Raw genomic sequence first — 23,658 nt, 5'->3', positions numbered from 1 at the left:
TGTCAGACCTCCATCCGCCAGCAAGAGCAATAGAGACCATAGGAAATTCTTGAACCTAGGCTTGAATACATGAGGACAGCTATGGGAAAAGGTACACAAGGTTAGGGTGGATACAGGTCATGGGAGGAACCGGGCTAAACAACAACTGTTTACATCCATGCTAACTGTCTCTCTACACAACTGTTTCCATGACCAGGGTCAGCTATCGGCTGGCCGGCTGACCCTCAGTTCATCCCCCGGCAACGATTCCCAGCCTGCACTGCGGTGCATTCTTTCCCCAGGTGTGCAGTCGCTAAGGCGTCCAGCGAGGGCGCCACACTATACTGACAAAACAGAGGTTATACAGTATTAGTTGCATACGTTTGCTAAAGTTAAAAGCCTGAGGTTGTCGATTGATAATCTTAAATTCGCTCAGTCTGAAACCTCGGTGTGCTGATCTAGGCTTTGAACCTCTTATTTGGAGGACCACTCCAAATAAGTGGAGTGGAGTGGAGGACCACTAAGACAACCTGTTTTATTCATGCAATACTGCCAGAATTGGATCCTGCTTGTCTAGGTCTGATGCTGCAAATCTGTGCAAGGCCTTGTTTTTCCTAGGATGGACTCGTCATGCCTGGTAACCTGCATCTCCCAAAACCCACTGGCAGGGTTCCAGCTTGTGCAGTCAGGCTCCCGGGCCAGCGCTCTGCTCAAGTCGCTGTAAAGGAGTGGCTGAATTTCCAGATCCTGCTGTTAACTTCAAATCTGTTTCACAGCCTGGCTTCTCTGCGTTTTGAGACTCTCTGCTGACTCTCCTCAGGTCTTACTTTCAGCAGGTCCTGGTCTGCTGCCTGTGCTACGAGCCAGGTTGTAAACTCTGGGCCGCTGAATGTTTTCTCTCTGCAGTCAAACATGGGGGTTCTTGTCCTGTGTCCTTAAGAACTTTTGAGTGTCTAATTTTAAAACGTGCCGAAATTTTAAAACGTTACACCCCTACTCTTTTTGAGAAACGCCCTGGGATTTTTAATGACCACAGACAGTCAGGACCTCGGTTTTATATCTCATCCGAAGGACGGTGCCTGTTTACAGTACAGTGTCCCCGTCACTATACTGGGGCATTAGGACCCACATGGACTGCAGGGTGAGCGCCCCCTGCTGGCCCCACTAACACCTCTTCCAGCAGCAGCCTTAGTTTTTCCCAGGAGTCTCCCATCCAGGTACTGACCAGGCTCACACCTGCTGAGCTTCAGTGGGCTGCCAGTTTGAGTTGCAGGGTGATATGGCTCCTGTAAAAACCGATTTGACCCCATGTGTGTAGGGAGAGCCGTCGGACCCGTCAAACCCACAATTGTCTCTGAATGCAGGATGTGCTGCTAGCAGGTCAAATCAGAAAAAGCATCTGAGGTTTAAAGGGCCGTCTGATGTCTAGAGCTTCACAGTTAATTGTGCACACCAGCGCTGTCTGGTTTTCAGATCTGTGCATTGCATGTTCTAGTGCTTTGAAATACAATAAATAAAACCGTTTGAAATAACACTCGTCGAGCTGTTTCTGGAGTCATTGTGTGCCCTTGTTGTGAGCACTTCATCACAGCAGCATATGAATTGAGTGGCTCTTCCTGTCTGCGGTCAGGCCCTGGAGCGCCTGCTTCACTAATGGCTTCTTGAGCTAGCTGGTCACCTCGGCGGAGAACCCGCCGGTTGGGGTGAGCCTCTTGGCCCTGCGGTTCTCCCGCTGCCCCGGCGCTGGCTGTGTGCGCCGTGGGCCTTGGGCAGCACATCTCTCTTGTCCCTGGGACCGTGTTCATTAGCAGCTGCCGGTTCCACAGTGGGGTTTTCCATCCATCCCGCAGGTCAGCGCTTTATCCGGTTCAGGGTCGCAGGAGAGCTGGAGACCCTCCCAGCAAGCAATGGGCACAAGGCTGGGTACATCCTGGACAGAGCGCCTAGCTAGCGCAGGGCAGACAGATGCACACACTCCAGCCGCGACCAGTTACCTCCCAGCATGGCTCTGGAGGGTGGGAGGAAACTGGAGTACCTGGCGGAAACCCTTGGGCTTTTAAAAACATTAACCATCGGCTCTCCACTGTTGCAAAAACAACCCTTTTGTAAGTCTGGCACGTGTAATGTTTGTGTATATCAGAGGTTCAGTTTGGACTGAAAGTGGAATGTGGGCCTGGAGCCACTCGGCTTCTCTAGCAGCTGGGGACAGGAAGCTCAAGATAACATCAGATCAAATCACTTTATTGGCCCTATACAATTTCTTGTATGAGGAATTTCTTTTCGCAGACCCCAGCTTGCTCTCCATGAGACACACAGACAGGGAGAGAAGCTGGGGGTCAGAGCGCAGGGTCAGTCATTTATACAGCACCCCTGGAGCAGCTGGGGTGAAGGGCCTTGCTCAGGGGCCCAACGGAGTAGGATTCCTCCGCCAGGTGCAGGTTACGAACTGGTAACCTTCCAGCCACAGGCGCAGATCCTGAGCCACAGAGCCACCGCTCCACCAAAGTAGGGCTCGTCTGGGATTTGAACCCGCGACCTCTCGCACCCAAAGTGACAATCATACCCCTAGACCAGCGAGCTGGAGTTCGGAGTCTCTTGAATTTCTTGCCAGCAGGGGGTGGGCGGAGGGAGCTGAGTGTGAGTGATGGGAAACACCCCAGGAGTGTCTCTTCCCCTTTTCCAGAGCCATTCCCAACCGATTTCCTACTACTGCTGTTTCCCAGAGATAATGCTTCCTCGCGCTCTGACATGTCTTTCCTGTAGTGACTGTGAAATTAGTCTTTTTCTCCAGCTCGGGCCATGACATTTCTCAAGGTCGCCGTTCCCTATGTGCATCTGGACCAGCTGTAAATGTCAGCCTCTCAGCCTTGAATTGCTCGTGCTGGTCTTGATGAACGAGTTGCCATTTGTTAACCGCTGTGGTGCTTGTCGCTTTTATAAAAAGCTAAGCATTAATTTTGTGAATTTTTTGCCAGTATTAAAAAAATAAATAATCAAACACCATATTAGCATCTTTTTGGAGCATAAGCAGACCCCCATGAGCGTTTCTGATGTTAGCATGTGATGCATTGCGGTGGCACATTGGATATATTTATTTTATACATTATATATTTATATTTTATACATTATATATTTATATCATATATAATATGATATATTTTATACATTATTATATTATGATTACATAATTACATTATTATTATATTTATGGACCGTGGTTGCATTTAAAATTGAGACTATTTTAACTGCTCTGTGCCGTTTTTGTGTGTGTGGGGGGGGGAACATTGATTTTGAGCCCTTCAGTCTGAGAATCCCGAGTCACATTTTCTTCTTTCTTCTGTACGTTGTTGAAAGGGTAGTTTGCTAGAAAACAGTAGAAATACAAAGGAGTCTCCGCTGAACCAGAACTGATCCACCTCCACAAACTCTGCAGTGCAGGCTGGTTTGGCCCTGTTGTGTGGCGTCTACCCAGTGGAAATCTGTCCTTAAGGGCGGGGCTTCCTTTCCTGCTGGCAGGTTCTGGTTTCTTTTGGATGGACTGACTGAGATCAATAAGTGGTGGTTCTTCACTACACACTCCGGAGGTCTCTGAATCCTATAGATAACTCTACTGGGGAATCTTTTTTTAAAGCAAGAACCGCAATAATTAATATTCGTGCAGTGTCATTTTAAATTTCAGAATTTACACTTTTCCTTGTCTAGAAAGGCTGTTTATTCATTCCTCCTTGCCCAGGGAGAGAGCAAAGGACTGTGGGAGTCTGGAACAAGACACCCAGTCGTGTTGCTGAAGCCAATATTCTGGCTTCCTCCAAAAAGGCCTGGATGAGGTCCTGGGATCAATTAGCTCCACCCACATGGGCTGGGTGGCTGAATGGCGCCTCTGTTCTGTAAACCGTTCCGATGTTTTATGAGAGCTGGAGAAAAGTCACATTCCTTTGGGAGTCTGAGCATCTCCAAGCCAGGGGGCTTGGTTGTTTTTCTGCTGTGAGCTGGGAAGCATGAATGGGAGGAAAGATATAAGGTGTACACCCGAAGAAGGCTCCACAGCTGAAACGTTGTGTTTTCTTTCTTCTTTTGAGCATGAAATAAAATATTACTTGTTCCTTTGCAGCCTACGCATGCTGACACAGCTACCTACTTAAACTTCTGAAGATATATGACTTTAAGATTGTACAGTTTGGAATAAACACTGAATTGTATTGTAGAATTCATATACAGAAGTGCTGTGCACAGTTTATCCTGTTTATACAATAGCCACATAAAAACATGAAACTTGTACCCATGCCTTTTCTTAATCATCTCCAACGGTGCTCAGCAGTAAAACTAAAGATAAAGGTATTTTCCTGAAGTGCTAGTGCAATTACAAGATGAAAAACAGCTTGCAGGGAATCACTATAATTAAGAATCATCAAGCAGTTTCTAAACTACTTGTGCTGTTTTCTCCTTTCTTTTAATGTTTTAAAATCTGGAACCAATGATTATTGATTTTTTACCCACCCACGTTCAAATTGCCCCTTACCAGACATCACTGAAAACAGCCCCAGTGGCACACCCCTGCTGCCCAGGCTCGAGTCTACAACATCTAAGCCAGCGGGCCCCAGACCTGCTGTTTCCATTGCACCTGAGCTCTGTTCCGTAATTGAACCCATTACTGATCTCATTGAAGCTCGTTTACTTATTTCAGCTTAATGCAGGTCCCGCATTGCATTAAGATTCGTCTGAAATGGCAGAGGTTCCAAATCAAGAAACCTGTCTGTTCAGTTCAAGGGCAATATAATTTAAGCACTCTGCTGCAGTGACTGGCAGTGGGCTTGTCTGGGACCCCCTGCTCTGGACTACAGAACTCAGCTTTGTTCTGCAAAAATTCTTGCATTTTTGCTTAGAAGCTGAACAGTTTGCTTTCTGCTTCCAGCCATGAGCTGATCGAGTCTTGCCACTCGCAAAGATTGTTTGAACGCAAAGATTGCTGGGCAGCAGTGTGGGGGAGAGGTCAGGGCTGTGGCCGTGGTTTCAAATCCCAGGTGTGACACTTCACTCACATTGGACCAGTTTAACGTCCTGGTCTGCTGTATATGTGGATAACTAAAATGATAACTAAAATGTGGAAAATGAGATTCGGTGCAATTCCGTTATGTAAATAGTGAAAGCCAAAAGATTTGAAATACATGTACTTTTCTGTTTATTCAACACAAGCACTAGAGGGGCACTTGCATTCCTTTCAGGATTAATAAGGCACTTTATACAGTTCTGACTCTCAGATATTCTATACTGTCGTCTGTCATTAAACTCTGTGATTTCAGGGAAGAACTTGATTCCTTGCTCTTGCAGAAGTGTTTTTCAGAGTGCCTGCAGACTGTGTGCTGCTCATTACAAAGGGCATGGACTTCAGCCAAGAGCTCTGACCTGACCTTCTGCTGAACTGGAAAAAGGAGGAAGTTGTGGTTTTATGATTAGCCCCCAGTGTTCAGAAATCCTGTGCCTTGGCCAGGCAGAAGCAGAGCGGAAGAGGAGTTCATGCTGCTCAGTCAAAAGGGTGGGGGGTTAACCATCTGATTTAAGGGCAATCCCAAAGGAGAATGTGGGTAAAACTGGAACTGCCTGCAGGTTTGTGTTTGTCTTTACATGGCAGTCGAGCAGTTTGCCAACTTTTTTTTCCCTCTTGCATTGGTGATGGAAAAACATCTATTTCTTAAATTCCTCCCAGTCCTGTTCCAGGGCTGCTGCTGCAGCTGATCCTGAAGTATTGGACCTGGGTTAATTAAAAAATTAAGGATTGATTCTGTAATAACTGGCAGGATCAAGGTCCAGAAATGGCAGGGAGTTCCTGTGACGGGGCCAAAGTCCTTAAAATACATGTCTATAAAAGTTTTAGGTTTGTTTGTGCCCTGCTTTAGCGATTTGCTTGATAAGGTCCTGTTATCTACGGATCTTGCAATCTTGCAGATTAACAGCATCCAGGAACACTGATGCTTTATTGTATGTTTCATTCCTTTAATCATTTTTTGCTCATGGATGAAAGAAAATCCAGCTTTCACTGTTGTGATTCTTGTTGGGCTGCTGCCCAGACAGACCAGACAACTTCTTGACCTGCTGGGTTCAGAAACTTGTCCATTTAATGTGATGCCCAAACTCTGCTATTTCAAGCTGGAGAAAGAAATCCAATAAATAAAAGCAGTGCAGTACAGGATTCTGCTGCTTGCCCAGGGTGAGGAGACTGAACCTGCCTGTTGTAGTTTATTCTGTCATGAAACAGGCATCTGAGATGAGCAGTAAAGGTAAAGGTGTCAGTGTAAACTGCTTTGATATTTGGTCAGCTTAATGAAGCAGATCTTTAATACATCATTTACTCCAGAGACAGATTGACCTTCTCTAGCACACATCGGCGCAAGCGTGCAAATCCATCTTTAAAACAGCATCTGCTGATGAATTTAAGTGTAGAGGAGTCGTAAGCAATGGTCTTCTTCAGTACTATGCCTTTGAAGTCTTATGACTAATTCACCAGCATGCAGAATATGTGCAGAGGAATGTGTGCTATAAAACTACGTGAGTACACTTGAAGGATAGCAGTGGGGTGTCAGCCTTCAGAAGATACCTTTAAAATAAATGTCAATAAGAGAAAATTAAATTTCGTTAAGGATGAATATCGCATAACTCTCAAGGGTGATCATTCCTGGTCCTGGAACTTTTCATTCCATCTCTGCTCTTGTAACAATGAGCTGGTGTTAGTTGGACCAAACTGGACCAATTTAAGAGCTCCCAGTTATTCAGGTGCTTCCTCTTTATAGAACAAACCTACTGACACATTGTTTCTCCAGGACCAGGACTAGACAGCCCTGCTACACACACACTGACCCTCCAGGACCAGGTCTGGGCGGCCCTGCTACAGACATACAGACCCTCCAGGACTGTGACTGGACCGCCCTACTACAGACACTTTCTCCAGGACCAGGACTAGACAGCCCTGCTACAGACACACTGACCCCCCAGGACCAGGACTGGACAGCCCTGCTACAGACACACTGACCCCCCAGGACCAGGACTGGACAGTCCTGCTACAGACACACTGACCCTCCAGGACCAGGACTGGACAGCCCTGCAACAGACACACTGACCCTCCAGGACCAGGTCTGGGCGGCCCTGCTACAGACATACAGACCCTCCAGGACTGTGACTGGACAGCCCTACTACAGACACACTTTCTCCACGACCAGGACTGGACGGCCCTTCATACAGACCCTCCAGGACTGGGACTGCACGGCCCTGCTACAGACATACAGACCCTCCAGGACCAGGACTGGACTGGACTAAAATCCAGGACCATATTTTACCCATGCTACAGGCATACTTCAGGACCAGCACTGGACAGCCTTGCCACAGACAAACTGTCCCTCCAGGACCAGGACCAGGACTGGACAGATCTGCTACAGACACACTGTTTCTTCAGGACCAGGACTGGGTGGCCCTACTGCAGACACAGTCCCCCCAGGACCAGAACTGGACACCCTTGCTTTACAGTGTGCTAGACCATGAATCATATGCTGTATGGCTTCTGCTGCTATTTCCAGGTTTGAAGCGCTGTTATTTTTGTGTTCTGATTAAGCTCCAGTGTACAGTGAGTGGGTGTTGAGAGCCACAATGCGTTGTTTATAGTGAAGCCCAGACTTTCTGTGTATCTGTAATATTGAACAGAAGGGCACTGGTACTTGCTGGTTGCGGTTTGACACTATTTTTCTAATGTGCTTGCTCTTGTACAGTGGACACCTGTGTCTGAAGGCAGGCTAGGACTGCTTGAACTTGGACATCGTGTGCTCTGGGCCCCGTTTACATACGAGATTTTACTGTCTGCCACGACCTTCTGATTTATTTCTGAGTTGCTTCATAACCCTCTGCCAGCTCTTTCTGAAGAGCGGGATTAAGAACCAGCACACAGGAAAGCCGTGATTAATTGGTTGGGTAGGAGCAGGTAATCGCCGCACGGCAATGGGAGTTAGTTCCGTTAGCATCACTTCAGCTCTGTCAGATCTCCCCGAAACGCCTTGTCTTTCCAAAGGATGCTGTCTGTCTCTGAGGCCTCGGCCGACACACCTGCTTGGGTTAAAATTAGTCTTGTGCAGCAGGAGCGCTTTTTCACAAATGGCATTAATGTCTAGGGAACAAGAGGCGACAGAGCAACAGTGAAAATGAGCCCCTGTGGGTCTTTTCATGTGAAAACATTTCCTCTGTTTTGTTTCGGAGCTTCTGCTTTAAAGCGTTTGGTGCCAAAAGGCATCACCAAATGGAAATGAGCTCATTAAAAAGTATTAATTGCAACGTAGGACCTGCTGCTGTTGCAAGCGGTTTTCCATTCATGCACTTTTTTTCAAAATTAATGATAAAAAGTCTCGTCACTGAAGTGTATTGATCAGAGCTGTCTGGTGGTCGGGGCGCGGGTGAGGTGATGTCTGATGTTCATGGCGAGTGTGGTGGTTGCTATCATTCAGGGGAAACATCAGCAATTGGGCATACTTATGGAATTAATTTGTATCGGTGCAGCGGTATGAAATCTTTATCGATCCTTTAGAAGCTATTGTGTTATGCAGTAGTTTAAAGATATCCTCTTCTGCAATACCTGTGATATTTACAGCTGCCATGTGTCCAGTACCATTTAAGCATCACATAGAAAAAAGTAGATGTTTTAAATTAGATGTTATTTAATTCAGACTGTCATACTACAGTTTGTTTTTTATCCGAACTCTTGACATTCAGCCTTATTTGGCATTGAATATGCATTTTAATAGAATCGGATGCATTTAAGTGATACCTGTTGGTGCCAAACATTTAAAAGCAAAGCTGAAAGTCTAAAATCACCATATTGATATATAACACCAGCTCTTTCAAGTCTTTCAACTCAAGGCCTGTTTCTTTGAGCTCTGCTCAGCTGTGCTGTAGAGATCTGTGCAGATGTGCTGCCGGTGCAGGCAGCAGCCCGTGGCTTGAGCTCCGCCTGTGTAGGCACACAGAGCAGGGCTGGTCGAGTCTCTCAATGCAAGACACCCAAGAGCGAAGGGTGATGGCGAATTTACAACTGGCTCACAGTGATCTCGTACTCTGCTCCCCAGTACCACGCAACCGAGCAATCGATCAGTCCTCAATAATATCCCCAGGAAGTACAGACCCATTATCTTCTCCGTTATTGGTTGAGGAGGGGAGCAGAAGATAAATTAATTTTAAAGTTCTGTTCCACTGATTTGCGTCTGTAGCTCAAATTGATCAGCCTTTCTACATTTTTGATCGGTGCCCTAAAAACACCTGTGGTATAAAAAGGTTTACTTAGGTCTCCAGTCTGCAGAACGTCCTGCTTCATCCATTTTGCTGGATCAATACATACAGTCCCACAGCTACCACCAACCATAAGCTGAAAGAATTGAGACAGCCGCCTAAAACCAGCGAAATGTCGATCCCAAGACTATGAAAAGAATGTGGAAAGAGAGTGTGGAATCTGGGCCAGCTACAGTACTGTGCATTAACACAAGGGCAAGGAGACAGGTCTTGCTGTTCTGTCTGAGGCTGAAAAACGGAATTCTGAAATCTCAGGTACAAACAGCCCCTTGGTGTAAAAAATATACTAGCTCTATAATAAGGTCTCTAAGGGCTGTAAAAAGCCGTCTTCCAGTCGGTGCCGATCCCCCCCCCCTCGGGCCCTGGAGACCCCGCGGTGTGGCAGGGGCAGGTGGGCATGTTGGAGGGGGAGGCTCACGGCTGTCACTCTCCACATGCAGACACAGCCCACTTTGAAACTACCACTGAGCCACATTGGGTTATTGTGCAGCTGGTATCAAAATATTGATCCCCAGTTTATATAAAAAGTCCTGTTGTAGCTACAACCATGGAAAGATGAATACATTGTAGGATGTACTTAAAGAAAAAAAAACACTGTCCCATGTATTATTGCAAAAAGATTGTATTTGCAATGTATTATTGATTTAAAAGTATTTAAATTTTCATCTTAAACTGCCACCCTCTGTGAGGAGCCTCCTGTTTAGGTACAGCACGGGGAAAGTGTGTCTCTAAACTTGCCCCAATGCCCCTGTCCAGCCTGTCTGTCTTCGGGTTGGAGAGTGTCCTGCAGGAGATTGAGAGGAAATGAAAGAAGCACAGAGGGAGCAAAGCCTGCTGTCAACATCAAGAAGCGTTTCTTGTTTGTTGTGTTTGATTACTGCAGCTTGTTTTCCAAAGTTCACCTCCAGATACCTCTCTGTTTTCAAATGGTTGTTTAGATCCATTTCTAAATGAATCCCTTCTTATTTTGTGGTTGCGGGGAGGTTTAAATTGGCATTGCACTTCCAAGTAAATTCTTCTCAGCTGTAGTGTTACCTAGCAGGGATCCCCAGTCCTTCCCTCTCTCTGTTGAGGAGCAGAGCATTTCTGTCTCCTTTCAGAGGTGACAGGTCATTTCTAGTTTCTTGCTACAAGCTCCACACTTGCAAAGCATTTTGAAGCAAATAATCAAGGCTTTGTTTCAAAAAAAGTTGTGTACTCTTATTTTAAAACCCTCCTTAAACAGAAAACAGCATTTTTAGTGGTTTTTTTTTCAATTGCTGGAGATCCTACAATTCTCTGTGCCACAAAGGATGTTTCTGATAATTTTCCGCTTGGTCTGTTTCTCAATTTCATCTTTTACATTCTGAAACCCAAAATAGCCCACTTTATGTGCCCAGTGCCGGATTTCGTAGGCACAATGTCTAGGGCTTACGAAATTTTTAGGGCCTACGAAGGAGGGAGACACTAGTGACTCACGAGAAACAAGCTGAAACAACCTGCTTGCGATTCGACTCAAGGTGCTCCGGATCAATCACCATACAGTATCTAGCGGCTGTTCTAGAAACTAGAAGTGTCGAAGTGACGGTCACTCGACTCGCTCCATCAATCAGGTGGTCTAGCATGAGAATCGTTTAAAGTGCATCATGTCAATCGGCGTCATTCAATTGGTGTTCACCCCTCTTTTTGTGTGCAAATTTCGGAGTGAAAGTGCCCAGGGCCTACGAACACCTAAATCTGGCCCTGCTTCTGTGAGAGATGATGTCACAGGAAGAGTTTTTATTACTTACATCAGCCTTACTAAGTCAAGATTTAAAATGACTGAATGTATGTTGTTAGAGGAGCAAAACCTTTAAAATATCATAGTGCTGCACTTATCTCCCCAGCAGTGCCGATCAGGACACGGGGACGTTGTATAAAATGATGTAAAAAGCTGCCGTTTTACAATGAAGATAAGAGAGAAGTTTGAAGTTAATTGATTTAAAAGACGAACACTTTCTGCCTAATACCCTGAAGCCACAGTAATCCAAGACATTTGGTGTGTAACTTTAGACGAGGTGGGGAACAATGGACCTCTTCACACCCTTGTGCAGGTTTCCAGCCTGTGCACCAATAATGCTTTGTAATTACCTGGAAAGAAAATAACCTTGCCTGCCTGGTTTTTAATGAAATATTATTCTGTTTCTCTGGCTTTTCAGGTGTCTGTCCTGTGCCAGGATAAAAGATCTCCTGAGAATATCCAGTCCATTCATCAAGAGAGCCACAGTGGTTTCTCTGTATGTAAGTATTGATGCTGTACTGCAGGTGTGAGTGAGTATTGGACACTGCAGGCGTGTATGTGTGTGAGTATTGGACACCGCAGGTGTGTGTGTGTGTGTATGTGTGTGAGTATTGGACACTGTAGGTGTGTGTGTGTGTGTGTGTGTGTGTGTGTGTGTGTGTGTGTGTGTGAGTGAGTGAGTGAGTATTGGACACTGCAGGCGTGTGTGTGTGTGAGTGAGTGAGTGAGTATTGGACACTGCAGGTGTGTGTGTGTGTGAGTGAGTATTGAACACTGTAGGTGTGTGTGTGTATGAGTATTGGACACTGTAGGCGTGTGTGTAAGTGAGTGAGTATTGGACACTGCAGGTGTGTTTGTGAGTGAGTGAGTATTGGACACTGCAGGTGTGTGTGTGAGTGAGTGAGTATTGAACACTGTAGGTGTGTGTGTGTATGAGTATTGGACACTGCAGGCGTGTGTGTGAGTGAGTGAGTATTGGACTCTGCAGGTGTGTGTGTGTGAGTTATGGACACTGCAGGTGTGTGTGAGTGAGTGAGTATTGGACACTGCAGGCGTGTGTGTGTGTGAGTGAGTGAGTATTGGACACTGCAGGTGTGTTTGTGAGTGAGTGAGTATTGGACACTGCAGGCGTGTGTGTGTGTGAGTGAGTATTGGACACTGCAGGTGTGTGTGTGTGTGAGTGAGTGAGTATTGGACACTGCAGGTGTGTTTGTGAGTGAGTGAGTATTGGACACTGCAGGTGTGTGTGTGTGTGAGTGAGTGAGTATTGAACACTGTAGGTGTGTGTGTGTATGAGTATTGGACACTGCAGGCGTGTGTGTGAGTGAGTGAGTATTGGACACTGCAGGTGTGTTTGTGAGTGAGTGAGTATTGGACACTGCAGGTGTGTGTGTGTGTGAGTGAGTGAGTATTGAACACTGTAGGTGTGTGTGTGTATGAGTATTGGACACTGCAGGCGTGTGTGTGAGTGAGTGAGTATTGGACACTGCAGGTGTGTTTGTGAGTGAGTGAGTATTGGACACTGCAGGTGTGTGTGTGAGTGAGTATTGGACACTGCAGGTGTGTGTGTGTGTGAGTGAGTGAGTATTGAACACTGTAGGTGTGTGTGTGTATGAGTATTGGACACTGCGGGTGTGTGTTTGTGTGTGTGTGAGTATTGGACTCTGCAGGTGTGTGTGTGTGAGTTATGGACACTGCAGGTGTGTGTGAGTGAGTGAGTGAGTATTGGACACTGCAGGTGTGTGTGTGTGAGTGAGTGAGTATTGGACACTGCAGGTGTGTGTGCGTGAGTGAGTGAGTCCATTCATCCAGTCTATTCATCAAGAGAGCCACAGTGGTTTCTCTGTATGTAAGTATTGATGCTGTACTGCAGGTGTGAGTGAGTATTGGACACTGCAGGCGTGTGTGTGTGAGTATTGGACACTGCAGGCGTGTGTGTGAGAAAGGTACAGATCATAAGAAAAGAAGAAAAGTCGACTCTGAATGGCTCTTTGAGCATGGTGAAGTTGAATATTAAGAGGTTGAAGGTACCCAGCCTAGATCAGGCCATCCCTGCAATCTGAGCAGCCAGGCAGGGAGGAAACTGGTAATGAGGCCATTGTGAGGCCACTGACGATCTGGAAAAAGACACAGTTCTCAATGGCCGAGACAGGAGAAAATGAGAGAGAGATCACTTTATTGGTCAGATACAATTTCTTGCATTAGGAATTTGTCTTTTCGCAGACCCCAGCTTGCTCTCCCTGAGACACACAGACAGGGAGAGAAGCTGGGGGTCAGAGCGCAGGGTCAGCCATTTATCAGGCGCCCCTGGAGCACTTGGGGTGAAGGGCCTTGCTCAGGGGCCCAGTGGAGTAGGATTCCTCTGCCGGCCACAGGATACGAACCGGCAACCTTCCAGCCACAGGCGCAGATCCTGAGCCACAGAGCCAAAATGTTAATGAGCCAAAGCTGGGCAGCATGGCAGCGCGGCAAAAAAAGAAAAAAGATCTGAAAACTACTTTTGTTCCTGGAAAACATCTCAAATCCCATCCAGAGTTTGCAAAAATGCATTTAACTTTTAACAAAATTCATCTTTTACCAAGGCAACGTCACAAAACTTCAGCCACACTGGTGTGGATTAAAAATAAGAAAGCGAATATCCTTGAGTTGCTGATGCAGTGTCGCTTGTGTGATTCATTTGACTCTGAAAAATCAACCTGCTGGGTCTTGAGCAAGTTAGCAGTGTGTGCAAAGCTGGTAGTCTTCTTCAAAAAGACGCACAGCTGCAATTGCTGCCAAATGTGCTTCTTCCAAGTATTGATTCAACAGGGTGAATACCTGTGCAATCAGCACATTTGAGATTTGAGTTTTTTATTTTTCTTTGCTGTTTTTGCTGACATTTAACTTCTTGTTTCCATAAAAGTGTTTAGTTCAAGTATTTTGACCTTGATTTATTTTGGGTTTGATTAAAAATGTTCACTTACAGATGTGTAGATATGTTGCAGTCCAACACAATGGGACATCACTCCCAGGAAGTGAATTCTTTCACAAGGCTCTGTATGACTATTGTATCGTTTGTATGGTGTGTGTATATTCATAGGTCTTGAGAATAAATGTTATAAAATCTGGAAACAATCATACACCAGATATATGGAGGTTAGTCAATGTCAGAATTCCTACTAGTTTCCAATATACAGCCATTTCCCGCTCTTGTGCCATTTTTTAATTCTTCAGTCTTATCTAGCTGTATCATTATTTCATATCCCTGCTCCTTTCGAAACCACAGCGATTTCTGCCGCAGTGCTGGTTGCCCAACAGAGAGAGCAGCGTACACGTATTGTATAAACTCCTGTTTTGTTCACTGTTGACAGGGCTGCCCGCTATTATGAACTGCCCCCTTCTTTTGAAGAAGAGAATGGTCTGGAGGAAAAGTGTAAAGTTTCCAAGACAGTTGATTGCAGGGTGGGAGACCTAACAGAAGAACGTAGCTGTATTGAGGGGGAGAACAAGATGCTTAATGGAAGAGGTGTTAGTGGGGCCAGCAGGGGGCGCTCACCCTGCGGTCCATGTGGGTCCTAATGCCCCAGTATAGTGACGGGGACACTATACTGTAAACAGGTGCCGTCCTTCGGATGAGACGTAAAACCGAGGTCCTGACTCTCTGTGGTCATTAAAAATCCCAGGGCGTTTCTCGAAAAGAGTAGGGGTGTAACCCCGGCGTCCTGGCCAAATTTCCCATTGGCCCTTACCAATCATGGCCTCCTAATAATCCCCATCTATGAATTGGCTACATCACTCTGCTCTCCTCCCCACTGAGAGCTGATGTGTGGGGAGCGTTCTGGCGCACTATGGCTGCCGTCGCATCATCCAGGTGGGTCTGCACACTGGTGGTGGTGGAGGGGAGTCCCCATTACCTGTAAAGCGCTTTGAGTGGAGTGTCCAGAAAAGCACTATATAAGTGTAAGCAATTATTAATTATTATTATTATTATTATTATTATTATTAATGGCAAACCTGGATGCTGGTTTGATGAGCGGTGCAAAGGAGCGTCAAACACCGCTCCAGCTCCAGTCCTTGTTGTCTTTAATAAGTCCGGGAGAATGGAAGGGCTGCATGGTGTCAGGAGTGATGTCAGAATTCCCAGGAACATGAGCTGAGGGAGACACCCCGATGTGGCAGCAGTTCTTTTCCATTCCCTTGTGGGGATGGGGGATTGTGAGTGCAACCTAATCCGTGTGGGAGCTCTGCGTGCCAGGGAGCGGCTTGTGCCGAAGTGGGTTTCGTCACGCCCGTATCCTACCTCCAGCTGCGCCTCCCTTCCCCCCGGCTCGGGAGGGGGTGCTGGCCGTCGGTTCGAGAGAGTGCGGCTGTGTATCGGGTGCACCAACACGCTTGCAGTTTGTCCGAATATCCCTGTGTGCACGATTGAGAGCAGGAAGAGCGAAGAGTTCCGGTGACCGTGGACGTACTGTTTCTGCGCGAGCACGAGTGTGTCTCCGAGGTGCCGGGTGCGAGTCCTGGTGGAGTTGGAGCATCGTCTTTCGGCCGCTGCCTGAGCAGGACTCCCTCCCTCCCCTGGTCCCCCCAGGCTCCTAGTGGGGCGGGCCCTGACCCTGCCACGCGCAGCCACAAAGATGAAAGAAGCCTTCATTTCAAGCCTTTACAGTGCATAAAATAACAAACACCGATCTGCTTCAAACAGCGTTCAGCACCACCAGCACTGTGCATGGCCTTTAAATACCGCAGCGGAGGCTTAATTGCACCCATGTGAGAATGTGGGATTCTAACCCCCCCATTACCAATTAACCAAATACTTGCCTAATTCACCTCTAGTGTAGCTATTTACAAGTGTTGAAAGCTGTGTAGCAGCCCCTAGTGGCAGGTCTGTTGCAATTACAGCCCCCTTCCACAGCATACCTGCCCCAGTGAGATACGCCCCTTGGCAATGGGTCTAGGCAGCACCGGAGGACTTGCCCCGAAATGTGCCTTTCCCCCAAGATGGTAGTTGGAGTAGTTCAGTGTGCCTGTCCTAGGCTCATGCACCTTAGCTCTGACCGTCTAGTACAGATGTACAGAGCCTTTCGTGGTTAAATAAGAGAAACTGTTCTGAAATACAGTTCCTACTTGCTGTGTTAACTAAGGTTTACTGAACTGCCTCAAAACAGAATGTGGATGTTGAGTCATTCTTATTTTAGCTTGAAAGCAAAGGCCTGTTTGCTTGGTTTTCACTGCAGCGTGTGACTAGATGAAACTGCAGTGTTTGTGCTGATCCCAGTCTTGCCTGGCACAAGGACTCCTCTCAGTCACTGAGTGTTGGGAAGGCAGAAGACAGTGGGTGTGTTTCCCACAAGACTGACCCTCTGTTGCAGGGAACACACAGCTTCTTTAATAAAGTGAATCATTTCTGACTGCCTGCAAAAAGAGCAGCATTTCTCATCATTGTGACCTTCTTAATTAAACTTCCCTGATGGCATTTGAAAGTGGTATTTTTAGAGAATTTCATTAGTGAAAAGTTCAGGATTTAAATAAGTGGAAAAACAACAACAACCTCCAAACTAACTACGAAAGCTCATTTTTAAATGTAATAGAGTGCTTGCTTTCAAAGGTATGTTTGTCTGAGGAGAAACAAAGTAAATTTCAATTCTCCAGTCACCATGTATGCCAAGTGTGGTAGTTTGTGTCCCTTGTCTTTTGAATGTATCTATTGTTGCTTTAAATTACGTGCATCTGAAATTTCCCAGAGGACCCACTGCCAGTTCTGAAACAAGAGTGCTTCTGCATGTTAAATAATCTTCATTCTCAGTACAGCTCAGCTTTAAGACTGTTTCTGATGATCACCAGAGCACTGAGATGTGTAATTCATTCCGTCTGCTTTCAAGTTCAGTTTCTGATGTCTTCTGAGCTCAAGTTATCAAGCTGTTAAATTGTGTACACCTACTGCATAGATTATTTCTGCTTCTCAGAACTCTGTTGGAACTATTGTTGGCAGTAGTAGTTGTATCGGAGGTGATTAGAATGTGTCTCTGTTTTTCTCAACGTGTGGCTTTGGGAAAAAACTCTTCCGGGTGACTCCTGATCCCCCTTGTCTTTGGCAGGTGGCAGTCATCATGTCATTCCGCCTGTGGATCATGGGCGGCTCCATGCCCTTGTTCTCTGAGCAGGACAACCCAGCATCCTTCTCTCCACACCTCCTCACCAGGTAAGTCCACCCACACCTTCACACAGAGCTGCTGACCAGCAGATAACTTCCCGTTGGACTTGGGGTTCTCCAGAGTCTTTGGAATACTGTACTGCTCCTGGATGGACACCAGGGAGATTTATTTGTGAAGTTAGTTCTCACTCCTATTGTAAAAAGAGAAGCTCTTTCTAGGTTGTTTGTGGAGCATAGCCATGCAACCCTGATTGGGGCCGATCTTTGCTGATCTCTGAGCCCAGCTAATTCTTTTTATAGCTGTGATTTCTGCACTTTGGGTAATGTGCTTATCGTGCATTTTAACGTCTTGCATGGAAAGTGTTCCTCATACCTCCTGAAGCAACACAATAAGAGCATTGATACTGTTCACACTTGGGCAGCGTAACATAGTGGGTGAATCTCTGGGCTCGTGAGGGGGCAGGCAGGTTGTGGGTTCGAGTCCCTGCTGCAGACACTGCTGTCATTCCCTGAGTGGGGTACTTTACCCCAGTGGCTCCACTCCTTCCAGCTTTATTAGTGGGGACCAGCAGAGCTGGGGGTAATTCCTGTGATCTTTGTCCTGTCTGGGGGGGTCAGTGAACTCTCTGTTCATGCACCAGGATGTACTGCTGTGGCTCTGCTCTGGACATCACCTCTACTGTTCGCGGTCCATGTTCAGTCATGGTTTATTGCTCTCCCTGTCGGTGTTTCTGTGCTCAGGAGGGCCTGTCAGTCTCATGGGTGGACAGTTTCTTCAGGTGGTCACTTTGAGCTGCTCTTGGCTGAGCAGGCTCACTCCGTGTTTTGAAGGCCAGGGAAGTGTAGTGTGCTTTGGCATCTTGCCGTGGCTGAATTTCTTTACCATTCAAATCTGTACCAGGAGCTTGATAAAGGGCGATCAGACGGAGGCAATCCAACTCTTCCCAAACAGTTATCTTGCTGCCTCAGGCTTGTATCTTTACTACGCACACAACCTTTTTAGAATTGGCGTGTCTTAGATGTAAGAGGAGTTTTGGAACACAAGACAGCCTGTATCATCATTCTTCTGCAGTATGCTCGTTTTAAAGCCTTCGGAAACTGTGGGAATTATTGGTCATTGATTAAGTATATAAATCTCCAGTAATTGGAACACATCAGCTTGTGTCTGAATGTTGTGCTAAATGATATTTTTTTTGAAAGGTGCTGCATATGGCATGTAGTGCTTGTTAATTATAAAGGGAATGTGGATCACCTCTGCTTTGCTCTGCATAAAAAGGGAGAGGTACAGTACATCATGACTTTCTGCATTTGAGTCCTGCTGAGTTTATTGCTGAAAAGGAAGCAGGATGACTCTAAAACCAACAGCCCTTTTGTGAATCTGACGGGCTTTTTCAGTCCCCTTCACAGCACCTGGGAAATGAAGTGCACACTAGAGAGTCAAAGACATGCTACAAGGCTGACAGTGCTGTAAAATCTGCAGGACAAGGTCTTGTACTCAGTCCAGAGTGTGTGGCCTGTCCTCTTACAGTGCACTGCTGGAGCAGTCTCGGAGAACCATGACATTTCTGCTGCAGCATCTGCTATTCCTTAGATCCACGTTTCCCATTGTTTCCTGCCAGCATGCAGGCGCGATGCTGTTCCTTTTCCAAAGGAATGTGAAAATGCATTCTTTGTCAGCTGCTTTTTTTAACCTCGTCTCCATCTGTTTGATGTTCACGGTTTCGGCACCGCTGTGACGTGTGATTGATCTGCTCGTCGTGGGCGTAGGCGTTGCTGTGTTATCTATCCAAATATTAATAACTACTGTTTGTGAAAGGCAACGCGAAGAGAGAGCGTTCTCTCTGCTCAGATCATCCTTATTGACAGAGACGAAGTGTGGTGTGATTTATTAGTGTATATCACACACATCCTGCAGTAGTAATGTTCTGAATGTTCTAAATAGACATCTCCGTGCATTCAGGCACTGGGTTGCCACAACTACTCAGCACTGCGACAGGGCACTGTAAGTGTCTTGATGAGCTTCTAAAGTGGTCTCGGAGCAAACTATAGACACTTTGAACTGCTACACTGAGGTCCGTGAATTGATCATTTCATGACCTGTACTGTAACAACCCCTGTCCCAACGTCCCAAGGTGAAAACAGAGACCTCAGGAATGTATACAGCCCTGCCCTAACCTTGCACGTTTATTGTACAACTGTCTGTCTGTCACTTTGTATTAAATATAGGAGCACACTGTCAGATGTGAGTTATGGTGTATGTGTTTCACAGGTGTGACGTACTGTAAATAAGATTGGAAAACATCCTGTGTGCGAACGAATGTTAGATGCTGATACTAAAATAAAGCGGTTTACCAGTTTCTGTAAGAGGTGGTCAAGTGAGCTTACTGATACAGGTCATCCCAGGGTGACCGTCTCAGAAGATCATTTTTCCTATACTGACATGGCCAAAAGGACTAAACGTCTTCAACTGTGAACTGAGAGGACTACAGTCAGATCTGATTAAAGTCAGAGATACAAGATTCAAAATCTTCAAAAGCATTGAAAAAAACAAGTGAAGTTTTGAGAAGAGTGAAATTTAAAACAGTGGGTACAAGTGAAAATTATTAAAATATTAAAAAACTGGGACCAGGAGGCACTACTTTACCCAAAGGGTGGTGGGAGTGTGGAACAAGCCATGCTGAAGCTGATACCCTGTCCGCTTTCATGAAATGACTGGATATTATCCTCGTATCAATGACCTTCTGGAAACCAAACGTGCTAGATGAGTCAAACGGCTACTCCTCATCTGTTCAATTCTTATGAGATGCTGCTGACTTTCATACTTTTGCAGTGGGACACATGGTCATAAAGGTTTGGAAAATCTAAAACCAACTCATCTTGCAGGTCTTTTTATTTTTATAGTGTTCCATTTAGTTTTACAGCAGCATAAGAACTAAGGTATGTCCCCAGCACACACAAACCAAAAACATCTGCTTCAGGGGTCAGAGCGAGGCAACGTTGCTGTGCAGAATTAACCAGGAGCTGCCCCTGGGCCATCCCACTGGAGTCCCGAGATCTGCATACGAGGAGAACAGCCAAGCGAAACCCGGTGCCCACTGCACGGCTGTCTCATCATTGATGAGTTTCATGAGCTTCGGAAGTCCCAGGCATGCTTCAGAGCTGAGGCACGGGAGTCGTGTCAGCAAAATAAGCGGCTCTTCCTTCCTCTGTGATTCTACATGTCCTGCAAAAATGGAAAGCTACAAAAATAACAATGGCTTATTATTAATGACTTGAGATGTTAAACTCATTTACCTATTGAGTGCGCCCACTGACATTCTTCCATCATAATTGGTTAAAGGGTTTTTCAATGGAATTTGATCTTGACTGAGGGAGTGAACAATCCTAATTTAAAGCCTGGAAATGCTGAGTGTGCTGTATGTGTCAGTCTCACTGCAGACAATCAGTTGTGACAAAAACCCCTTGCAGACATAAGACCATAACGCATATTGACGTCACCGCCCCTCCCTGTGAACAGCAGGGACTGCAGCCGTCGGCCTGACGGGAGATTTCCCTTTAGCTCAACTGGCTGGGTCCCTGTTGAGTGACGCCGGGGGCCCGGGTTCGAGTCCCCGACAGTGGGGGGCCGACCTGAGGCGGCAGTGGTGAGGGCGCGTACCCACGTGAACCCGAGAGTGCTACAATACATTGAAATGAACAGCCGGCACTCGTCCAGCTCACTGTGTGTGAAAGTTTTATTTCCCCCAAGCTTTAATATGCTGGGATGTTCTAGTACATTATTTATGTGCGGACAGGCGTGTATCATTTACTTAGTACTGTAAAGGTACAAGAGATTCAGTTCTGTATTGAGAGTTCTTTTTTTCCCCAGAAGAGTTCTTCTCCCTGTGACGTTTCTTATGATAGGGAGGTATTTGCTTTGCTTGTTAAAATTGGCATGAACTGGTAAGGTCAAGTTGCAGTGCTGTGTTCTTGATTTAACAACGCAATCCATAACATTTTTGTCTTGATTAGCTTAACACATGCAAACCTCTAATTATTTATTTGAGATTTTGCTGGTCTGGCTTAGACAGAGTCAGGGTATTGGGGCAGAATCAAGAGCACAAGTCTGAGGACCCGTGTTGCTCTACGCAGGTCTGTTTCCCAGCTGCAGCGTCACCCCAGCGATGGGTCTGGGGTCCCCAGTGCTGCGGAAGGCCAGACCCGCAGTGCAGTGTGCTGACTGACTCTCTTCCTCGTCCCCAGGCTCCTCACGTACAGCTACCTCCTGGCCTTCAACGCCTGGCTGCTCCTGGCGCCCATCGTCCTGTGCTACGACTGGCAGGTGGGCAGCATCCCCCTGCTGGAGTCGGTGTGGGACGTCCGCAATGCCGCCACCTGCCTCTTCGGAGTGGCCATGGTCTGTCTGTGCCTGCACTGCCTGGCATCATTGCAGGTAATCCTGCTCACCTGGGGACCCAGCCCAGCCACAGGTGCAGGCTCTCTCTCTCCCCCTTTGTCTCACGGTCTCAGTCTCTCTGTCGTCAGTTTTTGACCATTATTGACATGACTGAGGCTAAAGCCTACACAATCACCTCAACCTTTACAGCACGAACATATAGATAAACATTTTCAGACACCACAGGAGAAATGGTATTATTTGAGACGGTCAGTCGTTGTTCCTCAGGCTGTGAAAGCAGAGTACGTACTGGGCTGCCAGCTCAATTGAGTTTCCTCCCCTTGTAGGTTTAGAAGCAGTTTACAAGTGCTGTTTCTATGTGTTTCTGTCATATCTGCAGTGGTGTGCTTGGAGATACAAACCTTTATCAGATTCATCTACCAGCCAAACTCTGTTCTTGTCAAATAGGGAGTAATTAGAGTTGTAGTTAGAATACGATCACTTTATTGGCCAGATACAATTTCTTGCATTAGGAATTTGTCTTTTCACAGACCCCAGCTTGCTCTCCATGAGACACACAGACAGGGAGAGAAGCTGGGGGTCAGAGCGCAGGGTCAGCCATTTATACAGCACCCCTAGAGCAGTTGGGGGTGAAGGGCCTTGCTCAGGGGCCCAACAGAGTAGGATTCCTCTGCCGGCTGCAGGATTTGAACCGGCAACCTTCTAGCCACAGGCTCAGATCCTGAGCCACAGAGCCACCACTCCGCCCAAGTGGTGCTTGAATATCATTGAATACTTTGAATACTCGAATATCATCACATAGTGAAGCTCCTCGATATACTGCAATCTACTGTCTGATCATTTTGTCCCACGTATTTTAATTTATTTTCTGATTGGTTTTATAACAGGTTTAAGGTGGATCGGTGTCCGTGGGTCCCATGCGGCTCTCCCCCATGATATTCTTGCAGCTGCTGCCCAGCTTTTTAGTCCGTAGTGGTGAAGTGGTCAGGGCTCTGGACTGACCAGTCCTCCCTGTAGGTGGCCTTCCTGCAAGTGGAAGGCCGATGGTTTAAATCCCAGGGTGGTTCTGCTGTTCTGTTTCACCTCCTTAGGGGTTGGTGCAATAAAGAGCCCTTCAGTATAAATGTAAGTTCCTTTGGAGCGTCGATCTAGTAAATGACAGTAATAATAATCTGAAAATATGCCTTAATGATCATTAAGGCATTGCTGCAATTAGTTTCAGAATGCTAACTCCATGTCCATTGAATGGAGGGCAGATTTGTTCTTGCCCTGTTTTTACTTATAATCAGTGTCCAGCTATTTTCAGGCATGAGTACTGGAGCTCAAAGGCTAACACTTGCATTCCCACCATTAGCTAAAGGTGCAGTTAGTCATCAGAGTTGTAGGCGACTTTGGAGTTAGCAGCAGCCTCTTTAATGCGCAGTAGCTCACAAAACGGAGCCTGCTGTACTTCAAAGCAGGTTAGTTTGATTGACCTGATAATTCATGACATGAGAGACTGTTGAAAAATGGCAGTCTTTTAGGTTATTGCAACTAGTCTAGTTTTTATGTTTTCCATTTTTGGCTCTATACCCCCTTCAGAGTGTACTTTGATATTCAAGGCAGCAAATGTCTCTGTGGGAGTAAGGGACTTGAATAAATTAGTTTTTCAGAAGACTGAATCCAGTGACTAATTGTGAAGCCAAGGGCAATGTATTTAAAACAGAAATTATTAATGGCTCTGATGCTCCCTGTTTAAGCTGTGACCATGTATATAGGGTGCCGTGTTTACAGTCTAGTCCTCTATAATTATTTAACATATGTCCGATCTTGATGTAATCTTAAAATCAGACCTGATCTCAAATTTCTCAGAACTGACACCTGATATTGCAGGAAATATTGTACTTTCTAAAGGTTATTGATGTCATCTTTTACAAGACTAACTTTGGAAAGATATTTGCTGTACTGGAGCCATAAGAAATGGCTCTAGCATTTTGAGCCGAGACTTTAAAGAGTATTAGACACTAGTATTTGTCGATCACTAACTAATAATGCTGTTAACAGTTCATTTAACATCGCTCCTTCTAAAGAAATGTA

At 46.2% G+C, this 23,658-nt stretch overlaps 1 protein-coding gene across 1 annotated transcript in view; it reads left to right on the top strand.

Annotated features, from left to right (window-relative positions):
* tmtc1 (transmembrane O-mannosyltransferase targeting cadherins 1) overlaps positions 1-23,658 on the top strand; it is a 128,605-nt gene that overhangs the window by 42,821 nt on the left and 62,126 nt on the right. The window contains exons 5-7 of the mRNA XM_069192869.1: positions 11,475-11,556; positions 17,131-17,234; positions 21,429-21,618. Of these exons, the coding sequence (XP_069048970.1) occupies positions 11,475-11,556; positions 17,131-17,234; positions 21,429-21,618 (376 nt within the window). The remainder of the gene's footprint in view (positions 1-11,474; positions 11,557-17,130; positions 17,235-21,428; positions 21,619-23,658) is intronic.

The sequence above is a fragment of the Lepisosteus oculatus genome, chromosome 7 (genome assembly GCF_040954835.1).
Source record: "Lepisosteus oculatus isolate fLepOcu1 chromosome 7, fLepOcu1.hap2, whole genome shotgun sequence".
Lineage (NCBI taxonomy): Eukaryota > Metazoa > Chordata > Actinopteri > Semionotiformes > Lepisosteidae > Lepisosteus > Lepisosteus oculatus.
The sequence above is the reverse complement of the archived record's forward strand: the minus strand, read 5'-3'. Positions and strand labels throughout refer to the sequence as shown.